General features: G+C 43.8%; 1 protein-coding gene across 1 annotated transcript in view; it reads left to right on the top strand.

Moving 5' to 3' along the window:
* DRC11 (dynein regulatory complex subunit 11) overlaps positions 1-22,546 on the top strand; it is a 225,896-nt gene that overhangs the window by 116,495 nt on the left and 86,855 nt on the right. The window contains exons 8-9 of the mRNA XM_020974919.2: positions 9,414-9,548; positions 21,374-21,452. Coding sequence (XP_020830578.1) covers positions 9,414-9,548; positions 21,374-21,452 — 214 coding nt within the window. The remainder of the gene's footprint in view (positions 1-9,413; positions 9,549-21,373; positions 21,453-22,546) is intronic.

Raw genomic sequence — 22,546 nt, 5'->3', positions numbered from 1 at the left:
ATGGGACTTGCAGTAGAGTGGGAAGACCTTGAATCTGGAGCCAACAGACCTAGGCTCTTGTCCAAGGGTACATGACATGTGGTTGGCATCAATTTCACTGGGCCTCGTCATCTGTAAGATGAGCCAGCTGACCTCAAAGAGGGCATTCGGCTGGATTGCCTCTTAAGTTCTCCTTGATAAGCTTTTCCTGAGCATGAGACTGAGGAGCTTGGCTGATGGGCTCAAGCAGGAGAAAGAAGTTGGAGTCATCGCCATGGAGGTGATAATGAGGACCAGGAGAAAGGATCAGCTCACCCAGAGGAGTAGCACCTAAAAGAGTGGAAAGTCAAGGACTGCATCTTAGAAAGTGCCTCTTGGTGGGACAAGGACAAAGGAGAGAGAGGCCGCCAGGAAGAAGGTCTCCGAGCAAAGCCACTTAAACCAAAGGATTTAACATTTGATTCTAAATGTCAGCACCATCTTTAGGCCATTCCCAAATCAGCCCCTTCTCAGAATCCCCAGGCACCTGGATGCAGCTGTTTGGGCAGGCACCCTACTTGGTAGCAAGGCAAACAACTCCTGGAGGAAGGGGGAAATCACAGTCAATATTCCAAATAACTTGGCTGCTAAAATTCTCATGAATCTTCAGTGGACAAGGATGTGCCTCTCGAAGGCTGAGGAAGTCTTCAGAGAACAGCTGCCATCATCTACTTTGTATGTATCCTACATGCAACAATTGATTTAGAGACTATCTCCTCCATTGGAAGGTAAACTCCTCGAGGCCAGGACCGACTTGGCTTCTGTCTCTTGGCTTCACTTTTGTCCCAGGGCCTGGCACAGAACATGGGCTGAATTGTTGATTGATCTAGGACCCACTGCAACAAGTGCAGAATGCTATGTTTGGTACTAGGGGCCATAGGTCCCTGCCCACAGGAACGCCTGCTATTTGACAGGCACAAGAATGCTACGAGCTTTCTTGGCTGCCACATCACATTATCCACTCAAATTCCACCATCTGCTGCAGACAAAGAGTTCTGTGTCCACGCTTCTCCTATCCTGTACTCATGAAGTTAATTTTTTAAACTTGTATTAAGACTTTCCTTTTGTGTGTGGCGGCAGGGTGAGGAAATTGAAGTTGAGTGAGTCACACAGCTAGTGAGTGTTCTGTGTCTGAGGCAGAATTTGAACTCAGGTCCTCCTGACTCCAGGGCCAGTGCTGTATCCACTGTACCACCTAGCTGCATCAAGACTTTCCTTTTTTCAAGGGTAGCTGATGGCTCCCTTGCTCTCTCCTTATCTCATACTGAGTAGGGACTTACTAAATGCTTGTCTATTTATTAATTGATTATTCATAACTGTCAACTCCCTACTAACTGGTTTAGTTCTGTGCTTTGCAGTCTAAAGATGAAAGGACTTAGCAGAGAAAGTAGAAGACAAATAAGATTGGAGCAGCTCTCTCATCAGTTATCATTGTTCCATCGGCCCTAAATATCAGGGCTTCCTATTAGTTTTGCCTTTCCTCACCAACCTCAGCTCATTTGGAGCATCAGGCCTCCTGATGCTTCTCTTAAAGCACAACTAGGCTTCTGCATCTCCGCTGCGAGCTGCCCTGGCTTCTGTCTGCTCTACGTGGCTCTTTAAAAACCTTCAGTTCCTGAATTCCCTACTCATCTGCAGTAGTGCAGACAAGCCTGCTTCCTCCTCCTCCTTGGATCTGCTTCTCTGTGGGTCTTTAGAATTTCATTCTTGGGCATTTCTCTGCTCTCCTGGACTGATTGCACATAGAACTACATCTGTGGGATTTTACCTATCTTTTCCCCAAATCCTTTGAAATATGCTTTCCCCAAATCTAGAGACCACGTCCGACTACTTCGGGCTTTCTTCTTTTCTATTACAAGTTCTAAGATGGAGTGATCATTTCTTCGCACAGTTCACATAATTTATCCCCAACAACCAATTCCTTCTTATTGGTGAGTATCAGATCCATAATGGATTTTCCTCTGATAGGATTATAGATATAGAATTGAAAGGAATTTTGGAGATGATCCACTCCCAACAAGCTCATTTTACAGATGAGGAAACTGAGGTATAGAAAAATTAAAGGATTTTCCCAGAGGCATAAAGATATGAAGTGACAGGGACAGAATTCAGATTCAGGTCATTTGGCTCCAAATGCAGCACTGTCTTCGTGATGCCGCACCATCTCTCCCATCGTGGATTTCTTCCATGAGGTAGAACAACGAACGGTTCCCTGACGTGGTCTAAGAAGGTGTGGGGGAAGTCTCAGGGTGCTAATATGCCTCCATAGTCATCTGGGCACAAAGCACCCAGGTGAATGAAATTCCACATATTTTGAAGAATAAAAAATATAGAGGCACTCGAACCTTTAAGTTCTAATGAAATTGTTGGACCTCCTTGCCTTTTAGGCCTGCCAGGCTCAAATGCTCATCTCTCCCAAAGTCAAATACAGAGAAGTTCTACTCATCTCATGCACTTGTCTGCCTCGGTTCACCGGCTCTCCTTGTCTTGCTCTTGCCAGTACTAAGATGTTTATTAAGTGATCATTTCATGAATGTCCTGCCTCTATTGGCAGGGCAACATTAGGAGTGATATAGACTATGATAGAATTTCAGTATGTGACCATTCTTCATTCCAATAATTTTCCTTTATGTTTACTGGGTTTATCCTTTGAATTCATATATGCACAGATTGTCTAGAATGTCATTTCCTCGAGGGCTGGGACTGCTTTGTTTTTGCCTTTGTATATGCCTGGCACATACTCAGCCTTTAATAACTCCCTTTTGATTGATTGATTGATTACAAATATGTTCCTTAACCATTTGGTAGAGAACAGTATATCCTGTCTGGGAAAAGAGATAGCATGATATTGAAGAAAAAGGCATTGTAGCACTGGAGGGTCAAGAAGACCGTATAAGTAATGCTATCCAAACCACTTCTGCCCTTCATGACCAGCTCCCCTCAGACCCCAAGGGAGATCACCCAGAACCCAACCCCTCAGAGCTCCATGGTTTAGTATCAGAAATGGCTGTGGTTTTATCTATCAAAATGACAGTGGAGAAGATGTATTTCTCCACCAGCCTTCTCTTGGCACTCCAGACAAATTGAATCACTGGATTACAACCAGCCCCTCCCCCAGGTCTTGTCATCTTCCCTGCTACCAGCCATTAGTGAAATCTTCCTCTGTGCATTGCCTACTCCAAGTGGAATGTGAACACCTCAACAATAGGGAGAAACTTGCCTTTCAGTGTGTACCCCTAATTCCTAGAACGCTGCTTTGAACATAGTATATTATTAATGAATGCATTAATTTGGGGCAGCTAGGTGGCACAGTGAATAGAGCAGGAAGTCAAGATGACCTGAGTTCAAATCCAACCTCAGACACTAACTAGCTGTGTAAGCCTGGGCAATTCACTTAACCCTCATTGCCTCACAAAATAAGTAAATAAATAAACAAACAAACAAATAAGCAAATAAATATTCAAATAAATAAGTAAACAACAAACAAATGAATGAATGAATGAATAAATTCTTTCATTCATTCAAAGAGCCTTGGACTTTGAGGCAGAAAACTTGGGTTCAAGTCTCGTTCTATCACTTAGGAACTAGGTGAAGATGAAGAAATGAGTTAACTTGCCTGGTCCTCAGTCCCTTACCTTTAAAGTGGGGATAACAGTTCAGACATTATCTGCCTGTTTTTAGGGAGAATTTTGTAAATGATAGAGTGCTACATAATCATGAATTATTATCATTAGTCCATTTAGTTATACAAAGACCTCCCTTCTCAATATCTTATCCCTCACATATGTGATTTTTAAGATAATTCCCTTAACATTCTTCTTCTTTTGTGATTTTTTTTCCATGGAAAGCAAAACCCTAAGGCCAACATGATTCTTTCTGTTTCCTATAAAGGGCTTTGTAGACACTATATTGTTATGTGAGTGACTTTCTCTTTGAATAAAACTTGGGTATGAATAGAAAAAAAATACTCTTTAACCACTGCTCTAAAGGTAAGATGTTTGTTTGGAGAGCATTGCCAGACATTTCCCTTTGTCTGTTTTATGTGGTTTTATTTAGTGATTATTATTATTATTATTTTAGTGTTCAGATGGCAGATGTCATAGGAACAGTCCCAAATTTGGGAAATCCTCTCCAGTCCTTTCCAAAGCAGGCAGACTAATAGGGAAGGATCCTTTAACTTCAACAAGTCTGTAATTTTAGCCAAGTTGTTCATGTGTATTTGTTTTTAAGCAAAAGCCAGCAGACCTCCAGAGTACCCTCCAAGCATTTCTGCCCACTAGAAGTGCTCTCTCTATCTCCAACGACAAGCATTTCTGACCATTTGCAAAGCTCACAGCACGGGACAGAGGTCAGAGTGCTGGCTGATCCCATGTTCTAGCATCCTTGCCCAGGTCTGTCATGGCCACCCTGGGCTAAGCTGATTTCAGTAGCTCTGTCACCGTCTGGAATGAAACGGCCCAGCTGGGACCCTAAAAGTGATTGGAAACTCCAGTCAATCTGTTCATCTCTCCCGGAAAATGACCTGCTCCACTGATTATCACCACAAGATATGACGGAATGGTGCCTGGGATTTAAATTACCATATTTAATTAAATATAAAATACTGAAATGCTTGGGGAAATTCACTAATGAGATTTCAGGGACTGCAATATATTACCATCTTTCCCCCTTCTTTCTCATAGCAGTTTTTTACACCATCAAAGTATTTTCTTTGGCAAATACATATCTTGCTTTATGAAAAAGTGTACATTTTTAATAATTTATCATTTGAAATCTATTTTCCCCATAATTTAACTCTGTTCTTTCCACATCAAACATGGAAGTCAGTAAGCAAATCCAATCAACTGTTCAGAAACTCTGTAGTATTTACCAAAAAAAAAATACCTGTTTGTTCAGGTCTTTCAAACACGGGCAGTGAAGATGTAGGACGTGGCCCACGATGCATTTTGAAGAGGTAGTAGTAGATTTCATTTTGCCAGTTCTTAAAGTCTGGGCATCAACCCCAAAGCTCAAAATACTCAGATTGTACCCTCCTCTTCTCAGCAGGACAAGACCAAGATATGAGTAGGTCAAAATGAAATCTAAATATAATGATACTGCATACCTTACCTGAGGCTGGTTGTATGTCCTCTGCGGTTCAAATGAAGAGGTCACCATGCTATGGAAAAGAAATGAATAGAATCACAACCTTTTAGCTGTTCTCTTCCAGGACCCTCGGGGCTTGTTAGCTAACCTCCCAATCTTCTTTTCCAGTTAATGTTAAAGCAATAGTCTTAGGAAATTTCAATTAGATTGTTTAAAACCTCCCCCTCCCATTTCTTACTGGGAGATGTATTTCTCACGTAGTAAAGTCATATAAATTTTTTTTAACAAAATGAGAATCTTATTATTACCCACCGTTTTCTTTATTCTGAAGTAAATTAGTGGGTCATGATGTGGATATCTTACACAAAAACACTTTCACATTATTTTCCTTTAAAATTATTATTCTCTTACTGATTACATGGCAGGCTTTTATTTTAACCTTGACCAAATCTGTTGACCCTGAACCAGCGTCTCTACTTTATGCCTTCTCATTAATGATCTAAGACCATTACTGGCTCTCCCATTTGCAGTTTGTTTATACCCTCTGATTATCTCATTTGAGCTATCGCATTAATGACCTCAGACCCCTTTGACCTTCATTCTTCCTTAGCCCCTGTGGTCAGGCAATAATTACCTGCTAATGACTGACCTATCTTTTTTTTTCCTAAATAATTTACTATCTATATTTCTGAAGTCTAAGGGACATGTTCAATGATTTGCAGAATTTTATCTTCAACCCACCTAAGCTCTAGAATGAGACGGTCACTTTCCCCTCCCCTAAAGTCCTCATTATTTCAACTTAACTTACCAGTTCTCCTTATAGTATGTATTTCACTCAATTCTGGAATCTCACATTACTTGAGTTAAATATAGGGTATTCTGAACATCATAGTTAACACCATTTGGCTCAAGGCCCCATCCCAGATCAAACTGAGAAGGTCACAAGTTAAACTCAGGTCTAGGTGTCCAATGCCAACCCTACCAACTGACTAGATAGGCATCATAACACAAGACAATATTGAATCAGGGCAGAAATACAAAGTGAATAACAAGAAAAGGTCAAGTAATAGAGAATATTCCTTCATCCCAGCAGCAGGCATGTAAGTTAAGGTCATACTTGATGAGAGAAGTAGTAAGGAATAGTGTGACTGGCCAATAGTATTCTGAAGATTATAGGTAATAGAGCTGGAAGGGGCCTCAGGGGCTATTGAAACCAACTGCCTCCTTTTACAAATAAGGAAAATGAGTCCCATAGAGGTTAAGTGACTTAAAAGTAGTAAAAGCACTCTTTCCATTGTACTGCCCTGTAGTAGGCCGCTTCTGGTACTGTCATACAACTGACCGAAAGATGTACAAAATACAAGATCCCCCTGTGTTTATAAAAAAAAAAAAAACCAACAACACTTGATTCAGGAGAACAAAACTCTGGTCTAGACCTTCTTGTAAGTCCTCCCTAGCATGTCCCGCCAACCTGCTAAAGGTGTGCTTTCTCTGGAACTCTGGTCATCCAGTAGATCACATGAGTTGTCCATCAGGTATCCCGTGCTGTCACTGTGACTTGGCCCATCCTTTTTTTCCCCTAGTCCTACATCTCTCCAATAGTATCCTTTGCACCATTTCCCCGAAGCAGTTATTCAGCAATGACACGTTGTGCACTTGTATTGGAGCTCCAGCTTTAAGAACTAAACTGAAATCCTGTTGCCCCCCCACACCCCAAGTATGAGAGAGAGACAGAGAGACAGAGACAGAGACAGAGAGAGAGAGAGCGAGAGGAAGAGAGCGACAGAGACAGAGAGAGAGAGAGAGAGAGAGACAGAGAGAGAAGAGAGAGACAGAGAGAGTGAGAGAGAGAGAGAGAGGAAGAGAGAGACAGAGAGACAGAGAGACAGAGACAGAGAGGAAGAGAGAGACAGAGAGAAAGGAGGAGGGAGAGAGAGAGAGAGGAGGAGGGAGAGACAGAGACAGAGACAGAGACAGAGAGAGAGGAGGAGGGAGAGAGTTGTAAATTCTAGAATCTACCATGTGCCCCTCAATTGCCTCTGGCTATGTGCTTTTCTGGTCTTGCTTTGGGGCCATATCTATTTCTTAGTGTAGTTTTTGGATTGATTTATAGATGAATATTTTTTTCTCCTCTACCCTTCCCCCAGACCCCCCCCCTTTGCCATTTTCTATCTGGAACCTTTAAAGTCCCAACAAGTTGATATCCCTCATTTGCAGATCTTCTTAATTGATGCATATGTTCTCACTCACCCAACCATCCTTTGTGGAGGAGTAGAAAGGGGGAGTTTGGAAGCAAACTACCGGGGGGCAAATCCCACACCCACTTAATAGCTAACTTGACCTTGGGCAAGTCACTAAGCCTCAGTTCAGTAAGCATTTATTAAGCACCCTCTGTGTACCAGGCACTGTGCTAACCAGTGGGATTAACATTTCCGGGCCACAATTTCCTCATCTATAAAAAGAAGAGATTGGGTTACATGGCTTCTGAGGCCCCTTCCAGCTCTGGGTATAAAACCCTACCGTTCTTATAACAACGAAGCTGAAGAATACTCAGTGGTGGGGGTAGCAGAGGGAAGCCCAAGAGGGTAGAAGGGGAAGATCCCTGAACATGAGCTCAGGAGCCAATGAAGGCATATGAGAGGGTATGATGAAGTAAGGTCTTGGTGAAGGCGCTGGAGGCTGTGGCGTCCAGGGCAAGAGAAAGACCTTAAGGGGCAGCGAGGTGGCGCAGTGGAAAAGCACTGACCCTGGAGTCAGGAGGACCTGAGTTCAAATATGACCCCAGACACATAGCACGAGCTGTGTGCCCCTATTGCTCATTGCCTTAACCCCACTGTCTAGCCCAAAAAGAAGAGGGAGAGAAAGACATTAGCTTTGTCAAGAATTCGACAGAATTGGGGGGGGGCAGGGCACAGGGATTCAGACTAGAGGAGAGATGAAAGGGTTTAGAGCAATCCCTGTGAGTAACCCAGGGAGAGGAGGAGAGGAGAGGGGTTACTCAGTAGCAGTGAGAGCCCACCTAGTGCACCATCTATTTCTAACAAATAAACCAGCTGGGAATACTGGCCCTTCTTTAGTAACATTCAGCGCTCAGAGCCAGAGGCGAAGAATCAGAATGGAGCTCACCAAGGACATGGCCAGTGGATCACTCTAGTGACAGAAGGCTACTTCAAGGCAAGGTATAGAAGCAAGGGAAGCCGGAATAGAGAAGAATCAGGATTGGGAATGTGAAGTGGGGCTGATAATGGGGTCCTGGGGACTTGTTAAGGTAAAGGGTCAGGTAAGCTGCCCACTCCCACATTATGTTGCTTCTGTTTTCTTAGTCAGCGAGCCCACCAGTGTAGATACTTGTAGAATATCAGTCGTTCATTTTCTTAGGGTGGAAAAAAAATAGAATAGTAGTGGAATGACAGGAGGTTTAGGCCAAAAGTTGAAATGTCAGAGTTCAGGGTTCAGGAGTGAATGTGATCTCATACAAGGGCTGAAAAACCTCTAGGGGTGACCTGCGGCTCAGGCACACTCTGGAACACCAGCATTTCTCAACTCCAAGGATTGCTACCTCTACTCCAATTTAGCCACAGACCAGTATGGGCACAACTTAGACCTCCCTGCATCACATTCTCTCCAGAAATGGGGGAAGATGAAGACTAGAAGACCCTCCCAGTGTGTACTTGTATTAGAGCTCCAGCTCTAAGAATTAAACTGAAATCCTGTTGCCCCTCCATGGCCCCAAGTATGAGAGAGAGAGAGAGAGAGAGAGAGAGAGAGAGAGAGAGAGAGAGAGAGAGAGAGAGAGAGAAGAGAGAGAGACTTGTAAATTCTAGAATATCAGAAGCGTTTTTTTATTTTAAGGTCATGATAAGAGTTATAAACACAACTACAGGGGAAATAGCAAGCAATCAATTATTCAATCCATGAGCATCTGGTAAGTGCCGACTAAGTGCCAGGCAGGTGATAGATGCTGGAAAACCAAAGTGAGATCGTGTCTGCCCTCAAGGAGCTTACAATCTACTGGGAAGGTCCAGTACTGAGCACAGGCGAGTAAAGGGAGTCTGTAAACAAACACACAACGGAAGAGGTACCATCAATACCAGGGGCAATCTAAGGCCTCTTGAAAGAGGTAGCCCTGGAACTGAGTTGTGAGGTTAAATTTTAAGTAGAGGCTAAGAACTTAGGTGAACCAGAAAAAGAATTTGTTCACTTCTCTGCAAAATCAAAAACAAACCACCCCTCCCCACTAAACTCTCTCTCACTACCCCCCCCATCATTGCCTTGGATCCTAACAATATGGGTTTGCTGTTTTTAAACAGGTGATCCAGGAAATTATAGACAAGGAAGATGAAGAAGGTCTAAAGAAGGCCAAAAAGAAGGAGGCAAAGGAGGAAAAGGAAAAGAAAGAAAAAAAGAAAAAGAAAGAAAAGGTAGAAAAAAAGGAGAGCAAAAAGGTAAAAGAAATAGAAAAATATACATCTTTACCTTTTTGGCAGGTGCCACCCAGAGCTGCCCACTTCCGAGTTATAAGTTGCTTTTGTTTTCTTGGTCACTGAGCCCACCAGTGTAGACATTTGTCCGAATGTCAGATATTCATTTTCTTAGGGGGTAAAAAACAGGCCACCTTGGACCAGCTGGTGACTTTTGTTTGTTTTTAATGTTGGTCTTCAGTTGGAGGTCACAGCTTTCCAGTCTGCTAACCTTGAAGGAGAAAAAGAAGGAAAGAGTTTAACTGACCACTCATGGGGTTTTCTTAGTGAGGCAGAAAGTTGTGATCCAAAGAGCCCGGGAAGTATTGAGATTTTGGGTCTCAGAAGCTGTGCTTTCTTCAGCAGCAAGGGTAGGGAAGAAAATGTGCTGTCTGCCAAGGAGTGACCAGAAGACTAAACTAAATGGGGCCTGGACTCTTTTTTGCCAGAGTGTTAGTGGGCTCTGTATGTGACTTAGACATTGGTTCCCTCACCCTTTTTAAAACCTTTTTTCCACCATTCCCAAAAAATCAAACCCCAATTATGATGTTTACAAGTCCCCAGCTGTTACGGGAGAAGTATCTCCTCTCTGACTCATGTGGTGGGTAAGTGCTGCCAGATACATATTTACCACAACCCAGAAGTTATAGAGATAAAAACCTTTTGATACTGTGCAGTCTTCTCAGTCCGCATCCAACTTGTGCCATCCCATTTTGGGTTTTCTTGGGAGAGATGATGGACTGGTTTGCCATTTCCTTCTCCAGCTCATTCTGAGACAAACTGAGGGTAAACTGAGGCAAACTGGGTGAAGTGACTTTCCCAGAGTCACACAACTAGTTAGAGTCTGAGACTGGATTTGAACTCATGAACATGAGTCTTCCTGACTTCAAGTCTGGCATTTATTATGCTCAAGCCGAGATTCAGGCCTCAGAGAAAAATTGAACCCCAATTAGGACACTTACAAGTCCTCATATAGGCAATATGACATCAAAGTAACAAAGAAGTTATAAAAGGTAAAGAGAAGACAGACCCATAATCCCACACCTCCTTCAGTGTCATAAAAATGGAACAAACTTAAACAGTCATAACCGCCTTCATCTCCTAGGGAAACAAACCTTATCCGTCAAACAAACTCTAGGTAAACTAAGCCAGGTTATAGATTGTTGTTCACCCTTCCTTCGAAGAGCACTGATGACATCAGGAGGTGATGTCTTGACTCAAACTTGAATTGGATTTAAGTGAGAAAGAGCTGAGCAAAGTTGAGGAGAAGTTACAGAGTAAGCTGCACTTGGAGGATTCGCGAGTGGGCTGACTGAGGAGAAGGATTTCCATGGCACCAATGAGTCAGGGATGTCGGGGTTCTTCCTCTGGCTTCACATCTAAGGAATGGTTAAGGCTCTAAGTAAAATTTCACATCCCATGGGACAAGTTTTGGTCCGGTGAGGTTAATATGAAAATGGACTTTTACTTCACTATAATTTGCAGGAAGAATGGCCCTGAGTCCCAAATAATAAAAAGAAATAAAAAATTTCCCTAAAATGACCGTAACAATGTTGTGTATCCTCTCTGAGACTCAGTTTCTCCATTTGTAAAATGAGGGAGAGGGAAATACTCAGATTTCCTCCCTCATTTGGTGCCTTAAGAATATCCATCCCTTTGTCAACTGAAAAGCACCATCTCAGTAGCAGCTCTTCTCCACATCCAGACATTAATTAAAATCAACAAACGCTTACTAAGTGCCTACTCTGTGCAATGGACCATAGTAGGCACAGATAGATGGTGATGAAAGTGGTGGGTTCTGTCTTATTGGAGCTTGGAATCTCAGAAAGGGGAAGACATGGGAGCTATGGGGCAGCATGATGAGCTAAAGGAGAGGGAGTTGAAATAATGGGCTATAATAAATTACATGCAAGGGACATTCCTTTCAGCTGGGGGCATCTAAGACATCTTTCTGGTGGAGGTGGCTGAGGGAGCAGGAAGGTAGAGGAGGGAGGGGGACAGCTTGTAGAAGTGCATGTGCAGCACAAGGTAGGATGAAATCAGAGAGCTGCTGGGGAGCCCAGTTTGGCTAAAATATAGTCCATGAGAGAAAAAGTAGAGAGAACTAAAGCAGGGGAGGCAGGCAGGAGCCAAATGATGGCAGGTCTTCAGGGCCAGGCAAAGGTGTTGATAATTTCTCCTCTGTTTAGGGGGAGGCGGGTAGAGCATTCAGGGCAGTAAAGTCAGGGTCAAAGTTCTTCCCTGGCTCTTAGGACATTGGGGTGGGTTGAATTAGATGGAACTCAGTCAATATTAATGGAAAATCTTAGAATTGTGTTTTTAAAACTCAGGATAAAAAGCTCCTAAGTCTAGATCTGGACAAGACCCCACTTAGTCCAACCCTTTCATTTTACAAGTGAGGAAATCGAGGCTTCAGAAGGTTAAGGCCCAGTGGTCACCCAGGAAGAAAGCGTCCAGCATGAGACTGGAGCCCAGGTTCTCTATGCCAGAGCCTCGACTCATTCCATTGTAGCCTGCAGGTGCAAAATCCAGGGCATGTGGCTGGCAGCAGCTCAGCTAAAAAAGGCCAGTGGGAGTCAACAGTGTTTTATGGCCAGCCAAGAAAGCTCATGCAATCTGAGGCTGTGTTAAGAGAGGCGTTATGTCCAGGTATAGGGAGGTGACAGTGCTGTCTCAGTCTTTCTTGGCCAAAATACATTTGTAGTACCTTATTCTGTTCTGTGTGCCATATATTAGGGAGGGAGGAAAGAAGAGGAGAGGAGAGGAGAGGAGAGGAGAGGAGAGGAGAGGAGAGGAGAGGAGAGGAGAGGAGAGAGAGGAGAGGAGAGGAGAGGAGAGGAGAGGAGGAGGAAGGAGGAAGGAGGGAGGAGGAAGGAGGAAAGGAAGGAAGGAGGGAAGGAAAGGAGGGAGGAAGGAGAGGAGAGGAGAGGAGAAGAGAGGAGAGGAGAGGAGAGGAGAGGAGAGGAGAGGAGGAGGAAGGAGGAAGAAGGAAGAAGGAAGGAGGAGGAGGAGGGGGAGGAGGGAGGAGGAAAGGAAGGAAGGAGGGAAGGAAAGGAGGGAGGAAGGAGAGGAGAGGAGAGGAGAGGAGAGGAGAGGAGAGGAGAGGAGAGGAGAGGAGAGGAAAGGAAAGGAAAGGAAAGGAAAGGAAAGGAAAGAAGGAAAGGAAAGGAAAGGAAAGGAAAGGAAAGGAAAGGAAGGGGAGGGAAGAAGGAGGAAAGGAAGAAGGAAGGAAGGAAGGAGGGAGGGAGAGAGGGAGGAAAAGAATGTATGCTGTGCTGGGAGGACCCAAATATACCTGGTACCAGAAAATAGAGTAAAGAGAGAACCTTGAGAATGTGGGGTCAGGAAAGGCTCCCCAGAGGCGTTAGACCTGGAGGCAGGTAGAATCAGCCTTTCAGCCTGAGTTAAGCCTTAAAGGAAAATGAGCATTAGCAGGAAGGGGATGAAGAGAAAGTGAATTCCAGGCTTGAGGCACAACTTGAGGAATAAAAGAGGGCAGGGATGGTTTTCGTTTCTCATCTTTGTATCTACAGTGTGTAGCCTAGGGCCAGGCACACAGAAGGTGTGCTCAGTAAATGTTTGTTGTTGGGTTAGGTTGACCGGAATGTTCAGAATTGACGGGAGCTTCGTGAATGCTCTGGGGAAGCAGAGGAGAGACCGGTGGGCCACATTCTGGGCGTGTGTAGCCGCCTAATTGGCCTGAGATGGAGTTTGTGAAAAGTAGCCAGAAAGGGTTTCAGGCCAGATTGTGTGGGCCCTTAAATGCCCAGCTAAGGAGACCAAAACAATTGCTACCTTCTCTTCTAGCACTAAAATCTTCTGATTTTATGCTAGGGATTTTTTTTAAAGCATGTTGAAGTTGATTGTGAAAAACCATATTAGTTAAGGATCTTAAAAGCACTTGGAAATGCCTGCTAGAAACTGCCCCATAAATCTCAAAGCTTGAAATGACTTCCCCAAATTCATCATTGTATTGCTGTCAGCGATAACAAAATGCTAAATGCTCTCATTTCTCATTATCCACATTTTTCTTGCCATTTCCTGCCTTGGATAATTGATATGGATAAAGAGGCAGAACTGCTCCATCTCAGCCAGAGCAGAGCCTAACCTCCCTCTTGATCCATCCCACATCCCTGGGCACTGAAGCCCTGGAAAGCCCTCAGTGTGTGCAAGCAGTGGATTCAGTCTGCGGTTCATTCTGCCCAAATTCTGAGAAATACAATGAGTTTCACAGAATCTTGGAAACTCAGACTTGGAAGGAGCCTCAGAGGCCGTGCAGGCCAGCCCACATCTGAACAGCAATCCTTTCTGTTCCAGACCTGGCCCAAGGCATCCAAAATCTGCCTGAATAACTCCAGTGAGTGGAAATCCTTTCCCTTCCGTTGAGTTGAGAACTGCCTCTTTCCAACTCAGCTCTGCCTTTGGAGCTAAGCAGAACCAGGGGAATCCCTTTTCCACACAACAGCCATTCATGTACTTGAAGGCAACATTCAGGACTCCTCTAAGTTTTCTCTTTTCGAGGCTAAATATCCCCAGTCCTTTTGATAGACCTCATGTGCCATGGGACATTTATTGTCTCCATCTTGAGACTCTTCATCGCCTACATCATGGGATTGCTGAGGATAAAACGAGATCATATTTTTTAAGCATTTTCAAACGTTAAAGTGCTGTATAAGTGTTAAGTATTGTTGTTATTATTGTTGTCCTGGGGGCCCACCTCTTAATGCTCTCCAGCTCACCATTGCTCCTTTTGAAATGGGGTACCCAGAACAGCACTGCAGACCTGGCCTGACCAGGGCAGAGGACAGCCGGGCATCCCTAGCCCTGGACACTGTACTTGTCTCAGCCACCATACTACATCACTGACTTGTGGGCACCTTGCCCATCTCCAAACCCCTGGCTCATTTTTCAAACAAAGAGCTCTCTGGCCCAGCCTCCCCTCTTTCGTACTCATGAAGTTGATTTTTTGAGCCCAAGTGTAAGACTTTACATTTATCCTGGTTACATTTCATTGTTCTAGGTTCAACCTGATGTTCTAGGGTCTTTGGGGCGTCTGATTCCATCATCCAGCACATCAGTTATCTCCCTTCACTTTTTATCACCTTCAGATTCGATAGGCAGACCACATGTGACTTGACTTCTCATGATCAGAATGTCAGGTAGAGCCAGAGCAGCTCCCTGGAGAACACACTTAGAGACCTTCTTCCAAGGTACAACGTTTAACAACTGCTCTTTGGGTCTTGCCGTGTTACCAGGTCCTGACTCATCAAAGGCTGCCGTTTTCTAGCCCACGTCTCTGCATCTTCTCTAGAGACTTTTTTCAAATATTTTACTCCCATCTAGAGCAACAGAATTGGATTCAGTGTTTTGAGTTTCCTTTTGAAATCTAAGCCACAGTTTTGGGCAAAGGGGATCTGAGACGATCCACTGGAGTCTAGTCACCCTGTCACAAAAGGATGTGAAATGAGCCTGGCATGGCTCTGTCTTTGACAGAATCCTGCTGGCTTTTTTTGATATCTGTTTACAAGAAATCAGTCACTCAATCAACAGGTATTGATTGAGCATTTGGAATGTGGGGGACACCTGTGCTAATAGAAGCAAAAACATCCCCTACCTCAAGGTGCTTACACTCTATTGAGAGAACGCAATTATAAAGAGGTAGGTGCAAGATACAGAGGAGATGGAAGGCAAGCTTATAGCAGCGAGAGGGGCTGAAGAAATGCCTCCCAGAGAAGGCAGAGTTGGAGCTGCGTCTTAGAGCAAGCCGGAAACTCTACGAGGTGCCGATGATGAGGAAGAGAACCGTTCCATGTAGAGGCACGGCTGTTAGGCAGAGGGTGGCAGTGGGAGATAGAATTCCTGTACAGTTGTTTCTGGAACAATTGAAGGGCCCCTAGAGGCCAGTTACTCCAACCCCTCATTTTATAGATGAGGAAACTGAGGCAGGTAAAGTGACTTGCCCAGAGTCACACATGGGATCCTAGAGCTGGCACTGTAATGGAACTCAGATGACAACTCCATCAAGACCCCCACCCTCATTTGACAGAAGAAGAAACTAAAGTCAGAGTAAGTGAAGTGACAGGATCATAGGACAAGAGCTTTAAAGCTGGAAGGGACATCAGAGGACATCCAAGCCATCTCTCACTTCAAAGATGTGGAAACCATGGCCGAGAGAGAAGCAACAGCCTCCCGCGGCCCCATGGAGAGAACGTGGCAGAGGCAGGTGTGGAACCCAGCACCATGTTGAAATGCTTCCTGACAAGGTTCAAGTGATCTCTGCAGCTTTGATCTAAATTGAGTAAATCTTTTCCCCAAACGTCACATGAGTAGAAAGGCTTCAATAGTTTATGAAAAATAACAGGCACCAAAAAGCAGAGTTTCATTAGGATGGTAAGAAGCCAAAGATGGTTCTGAAAAATGCTGAAGAAATTGAAATATTGTGAGTGGCACTTATTAAAATGACTAGTGGTTAAATAGTAGAGATTCAAACTTTTCTCTGGGTATCATAGACTGGGGGAGGGGGGAAAGACGCACAGAGCAGGTTTCAGAAGTGCTGGGAGAGTACTTCCCTGGGGGTTGGGCAGTGGGAGCCAGTGCCCGAGGCCCCACCTTGGGAACTGATTCAAGGTGAGTCAGAAAGGAAAGGAGAAGGGTCCCTGTCTCCAGCTGGAGCTAAAGATGATCTGAGGCTCCAAGATGATCCACCCAGAGTCTTCCTCCTTTCTGCTAGCACCTGCACATACCCACATCTCACCGCTTGGGCTCCATCCCCCGCTGCCTTGGAGCAGCGTCTCCTTGAAGCTGGGCCCTCAACGTCAAGTTTTATCTTTTAAAAATGTTATTAGTATAATTTATCAAGCCTGTGCTTGGCTCCAGTTACTTAACCTGCCATCACCACCTCAACACACACACACCACGAAGCTTTCTCTACTACTTGATTTTCTCTTAAACTCTTCAAAGGTGATTTCTGAGAGTGTCAAAATATTTTCCTTTTACTGGGAGTCTGAAGACACGGGGCTTTGGAATGGCAAACCTCTGTCTTTCAATTCTCAGGGGTGCCTGTGGTGTGGCAGCGTCCAGAGTCTGGATCTCAGTTAATTGAGAGCCTTCCTGGGCAAGGCTGCTCTAAGCCTTGAATGAAGAAATGGACAGGGCCGTGTTGGAAAGCAGATGCATTGAGGAGATCGAATGCTTCAAGAGTCACCCACGATATGTTGTTCAAAGTTCATCAGCCACCTTATTGTTAATCATAAGTTTGTAGACTGAACTAGAAAATCAGAGGAAACAATTTAACTTCTCAAATAAACCTTGTATGTCTTCGTTACCCTTTCCCTACACAAACACTTACCTGGCAATATTCTGAACTCTAAGGCTAAAGGACCACATGGTGTAGGGGATAAAATGGTGGGCTTGAAGTCAGCAAGACCTGAGTTCAAATCCTTCAATCTGGGTAAGTGGGATGGCCCTGGCCTAGGGACTTGGCCTTCTATCAGCTCCCTCATCTGTCAAATGGAGGTAATAGTAACATCTACCACAAGGGTCAAGTGAGATAAAATATGTAAAATTCTTTGCAAACTTTAAAGTACCATAGAAACATGAATAATCATGACTGTTATTGTATGCTATAATCATTATTCTTTTTAATCACAAAATATGATCATTGTTACTAGAGAGTTTAATCTTACAGACTCAAGTGAAGAAGGAGATGATGGGACAGTACATGCTCTTCATGGGTGAGCCTCCCCAGATGGGCTATAAAAGAGGGGCTCCCAGTTATAAAGGAAGGCAGAGACCAAACAACAGATCCACTCCAGTGGATCGTCTCAGATCCCCTTTGCCCAAAACTGTGGCTTAGATTTCAAAAGGAAACTCAAAACACTGAATCCAATTCTGTTGCTCTAGATGGGAGTAAAATATTTGAAAAAAGTCTCTAGAGAAGATGCAGAGACGTGGGCTAGAAAACGGCAGCCTTTGATGAGTCAGGACCTGGTAACACGGCAAGACCCAAAGAGCAGTTGTTAAACGTTGTACCTTGGAAGAAGGTCTCTAAGTGTGTTCTCCAGATCCATGAGCCCATGGCCCCAGGAGGAAATCCCAGTCCCCAGCAATGGGTGTCAGCACCAACATCGTTTCATTTGCCCCACAGGGCACGGATCTCATTGGCTGAGGAGATAAAAATAACGAGTTTGGCCCCATAGAATCCATTTTTATTTTTCTTATTTTTCATAGTATGTGTTGAGCCATTTGGAACTATTTAAAAATACTGACCTGTTCCTAGCACATGGTCAGTCATGTGAGCACCAAGGAGGTCCCTCTCCATCTCATTCAGCCATCACGTCATGGAATTTAGTGCTAAATTCTCGTGGGAAGATCCCTGGCCCTGCCTCATTGGCATCGAGTTGTCGGGTATGATTCACGGGTGCTGGCCTTGCCTGCCTGCAGGGGGAGGGATCTTGCCGAATTTCTTTTGCTAAATGTGGTTTGGATTTCAACAAGAAACTGAAAACATGTTTCATCATCTGTGATGGAGTGATCAAGCTGAAATTCATCCTCCGAGGGATACTTTCTGTGATTTATCTAAGAAGGTGGGGGATAGATAGTATCACTTTAAAAAACCCATCTGTGAATGAATAAGTGAATTAACTAATTTTAAGAGCACTTATAAACACTTAACTTACGTCCCTGTGCTAAGTGCAGCAAATTCAAACATGAAGGAGCTTACCTTTTTTTTTTTTTTTGCTTTTCGGTGAGGCAATCTGGGTTAAGTGACTTGCCCAGGGTCACACAGCTAGTAAGTGTTAAGTGTCTGAGGCTGGATTTGAACTCAGGTCCTCCTGACTCCAAGGCCAAAGCTCTATTCACTGCACCACCTAGCTGCCTCAGGAGTTTACATTCTACTAGGAGGAGACAACATATATAGCAGAACAGTATTCAGGGGAAGAGATGTTTTGGTGAGTGGAGGCATAGGAGGATAAGTTGAAAAGCGGGAGAACAAGATTCAGAGGGTACATATCAGGGAAGCAAGACTGCTGGCCAGAAAACAGCTGGGGAGCAAGGGGAAGCGTGGAGGAGGCCATGGGAGGCACCCCTCCATCGGGACAGTGGGCCAAGCTATGGTCACTGGTCTAATGGAACTAGAACTACCTCTGGAGTTGGAGGACAGGGTTCAAATCCCACTTGTGTGACCTTGGAGAGGTCAGTTAGCTTCCTGGGTCCTCAGTTTTGCCATCTATAAAATGAGCAGGTTAAATTAGATGGCGCGTGAGGACTATGTTCCTAAACCCCCCAAGCTGTCCATCCTCCCAACCCATGATCCTGAACCCACCTAGCACAGCTGCCTTGGTTCTGCTCTCCAAACACCTCTCAGCATCATCATCCTTTCACCCCTGTGGCCTCAGGGGAAAGAGATGCCTAATCCCTGTGAAAGCTGAGCCCTTCTGGGCCCTTGACTCACCTCCTGCCTTGAGTATCTGTCTTCACCCACTGCTTCTTGTATTCGACAAGCTGTCATGTCTCTGAACAATCAGAGGATCCCCAGATTTTGAGGCTGGACGGGACCATAGACAGAGAAGCAACCAGAGAGGGCCCAAGATGCCCATGTTGACCAGTGGCAGAGCCACAATTCAGACCCTGATTTTTCTGGCTCTAAATCAAGGACTCTCTCCCACCCCATCACCCTGGGGCCAGTGGCATTGAAAACATGCATGGTGAACCCTGCCAGTCCCGTAGGTGGGTACAGTTTGTCTCATGTTCAGGGGCCAGGGTAGCATTTTGGAGACCAGATCCAAAGACAAAAATGGAAGAGTAACAATTTGTGGTAGAATAGCCACATGACCCTGGGCAAGTACCTTAAACTCTGCCTGCCTCAGTTTCCTCACCTGAATAATAACAACAGGTGATAATGACACCTGCCTCTCCAGATATGAGGATCAAAGGAGAAAATATTAAAAGTGCTTAGCATAGCGCCCAGCTCATAGTGAGTACTTAATATGGATTCCTTTTCCCTTCTCCTAGAACACTGGACCCAGAGTCAGGAAGACTTGGGCTCTGTTCCTGCCTCAGACAATTCCTAGCTCTGTCAAGTCCAAAGGTTAAATGCCTACTATGTGTCAGTCATTGTGCTAAATCATGGGCATATAAAGTCAAACTACAATCCCCACTCTCAAGGGTCTCACAGTCTAATGGAGTGGGGGTGGGGCCAACACGTAAAGAACTGTGTGTGAACAAGATATGGATAGGTAAATTAGAAATCATTTCAGGGGGAAGCACTGGAGTGAAGAGGAATTGGAAAGGCTTCCTGGAGCAGGTGGGATTTTCACTAACCAGGTCACTTAAATATTCTCTGCTTCCATTTCCTCACCTCTCAAATGAGGGGGCTGGATTCAGGGCTCTCTGAAGTCCCTGATTAATGAATTAAATGGGTCAGGAGTGAGACACAGCAGATGTGTTCAAATTCAATTCAAGTTTCATTCCGTGCCGGAAGCAGGCATTTTAAAATGTATCTGTAAATTTGGGGAGGTTCACATCCTGATCTATGGGAAAGAAAGGTTCTATTTCCACTTTCATTTTCCGTGGGGAATAGCAAGCCTCTAGTTTTACTTTTTTCCTTCTCTCTGCTTTGGCATTTTCCTAAAGACTGAAAATCCTGCAGGGTGGGAATATCCCCTTCTCTAAAAGCTGCTGAGTGATGGTGTTGACACTGGGATTTGAATAGGAGCAGGTAGGAGCCAAACCCTGGGAAGCTCCAGCAGCTGCAGTTTCAACACATACCTACCTCCTAATCTAAAACTCTCCCAACCTCGTCCCTCAACAGCTGACTGATGGTACAGTTATTTTTGAAGAAATGAAAGTTCCATGAGAACTGCCCTTCATTTTTGTCCTTGTGTAAGCCATAGAGGAAATTGGCCTAAGGGTGACTTTTTTTTCCTGGAGCATGTCAAACCATTTGACCTGAGTTCCAATGGGGCAAATGCCTAGAATAAAATATTAAACAGAAAGAATAATGTGACTATTTTCATATGTATTTAAATGCATATAGGGTTGATGATGGTAGATTTAAATGCATGTTTTATTAAGCAGTTCACTGCACATAGATCCTCAAAGTATATATGTTATCTGGAAGGTCACTGAGATCAGCATCAGTAACTCAGAACATAAATATGGCCCCAAATCAGATGGACGCATCGTAAAGTATTCAGTGTTCACAGTACCCCTGAGTCCCAGGCTGCAGGTGGCACCCAGGCTGATGCATCTATGGTCACCCCTGTTACCAGTTCAGTTCAACAAGTTTATGAATTGCCTGTGGTGTGTAGGGTACTATGCTAGGTCCCAGGGCAAATGCAAGGCTTAGCTAGGAAGTGTTCTCTGCCCTCATGGAACTTACCATCTCACAAAAATGATAACAATAGCTAGTATTTATATAGTGCTTTACAGTGGGTGCGCAACTTTACAATTAGTCTCTCACTCTATTTTCCTAACACCCATGGGAGGTAGGTACTATTATCATCTCCACTTTACAGATGGGGAAACTGAGGCAGGCAGTGGTTAAGTGACTTGTCCATAGTCACATAGCCAGTAAGTGTCTAAGGTGGACACATCTAAACATTCCTGTGGAAGGCATACAAATTGTACAGCTAAATAGTGTCTCCTCTGGGAACGGCCAATGGTTAGTGGACCAGGGAGACAAGGGCATGGTGGTGATTTGTATGAGATATCAATGAGACCACAGAACTCTTGGGAGTCCTACATTTTCCTCTTCATTGCAGCAGATCAACACCCCCTACCATTAAGGAATACACTCTTCTTTGCAGAATGAAGAAGAAGAAAGATGGAAAATGGCACCCAGTCTCTTCATCCCAGCCATAGAAGAAGGAAACAGTAAATATAAAGGTCAATACAAATAAGAAAATGGGCATCGTAGTTGTACTCATTCTTTGCATTGAACTCTGTTACTATATAAGCAGTGTAAGAAAGTAATTTTTTTTTTTGATTTAGCACATGGCACATATATCAAAATAATTTAGGAACCCAGTAGTCATATCATAGCCGAGATAAATACTTCCTAGCCATTCAAATAAAGTTTAGCGTGCCTTTAATCTTAAGGAATAACAAAACCAGTTTGATATTTGTTTTTGTACAACTATTTTTAATTAAAAATCAACTTCTACATACAAAGTTGTCACTGCCACTTAGCTATTCTATCTTTGACCCCTTCTGCATTTTCCATTCATACCTAATTTTGTGCAGGCATTTTTCCTTCTATGTAGTTGTCGGTTTATATACTGCTCCTGACTCTACTTTTTCTTTGCTTCTTATTACTTCACATGTCTTTCCAAGTTTCTTTATATTTGTTATTTTTATCACTTTAATTGCATTGTACTATTACATTAATATGCCATGGGTTATTTAGCCACTCACCAACCATTGGACATGTAGATTATTTCCAGCCATTCGTAATTACAAACAATGCTTCTATATCTGTTTTTGAACATATGTATATTTTCCTTTTATGCTTTTAATTTTAATATATAAATGTTTTAATTATACATTCCCAATAATGGAATTATTGGAATAAAAGGTAAGTACAATTATTTTTGTGAATTCTGTCGTACGCTGCCAAATTGCTCTTCAGGTGACTATAATTTCATTAGTGATGTGTGTGTGCTTATTTCATCACAGTCTGTCCAGCATTTTTTTCTCATATATACAATTTTTGCCAATATGGTGAGTATGAAGTTGTACCTTAGAGTTGCCTTAATTTCCATTTCTCTGATTGAGATTGAACATTTCCCAACATGGCAGAAGGTCTCCAAGGTGGCATCCCAGGATCTATTATCAGCCCTTTCTATTTAACAGTTTTATTAATGACTTTCATCAAGGTCTAGATGGGATGCTCATTGCATTTGTAGATGACACAAAGCTGTGAGCAATAGTTACACTGTGGATGGGAGTTAGGATCCAAGAGAATTTCGACAGACCAGAGC

The sequence above is a fragment of the Phascolarctos cinereus genome, unplaced genomic scaffold, assembly GCF_003287225.1.
Source record: "Phascolarctos cinereus isolate Bilbo 61053 unplaced genomic scaffold, phaCin_HiC Scaffold_5;HRSCAF=322, whole genome shotgun sequence".
NCBI classification, from domain to species: domain Eukaryota; kingdom Metazoa; phylum Chordata; class Mammalia; order Diprotodontia; family Phascolarctidae; genus Phascolarctos; species Phascolarctos cinereus.
This window is presented reverse-complemented; position numbering and strand designations above follow the sequence as displayed.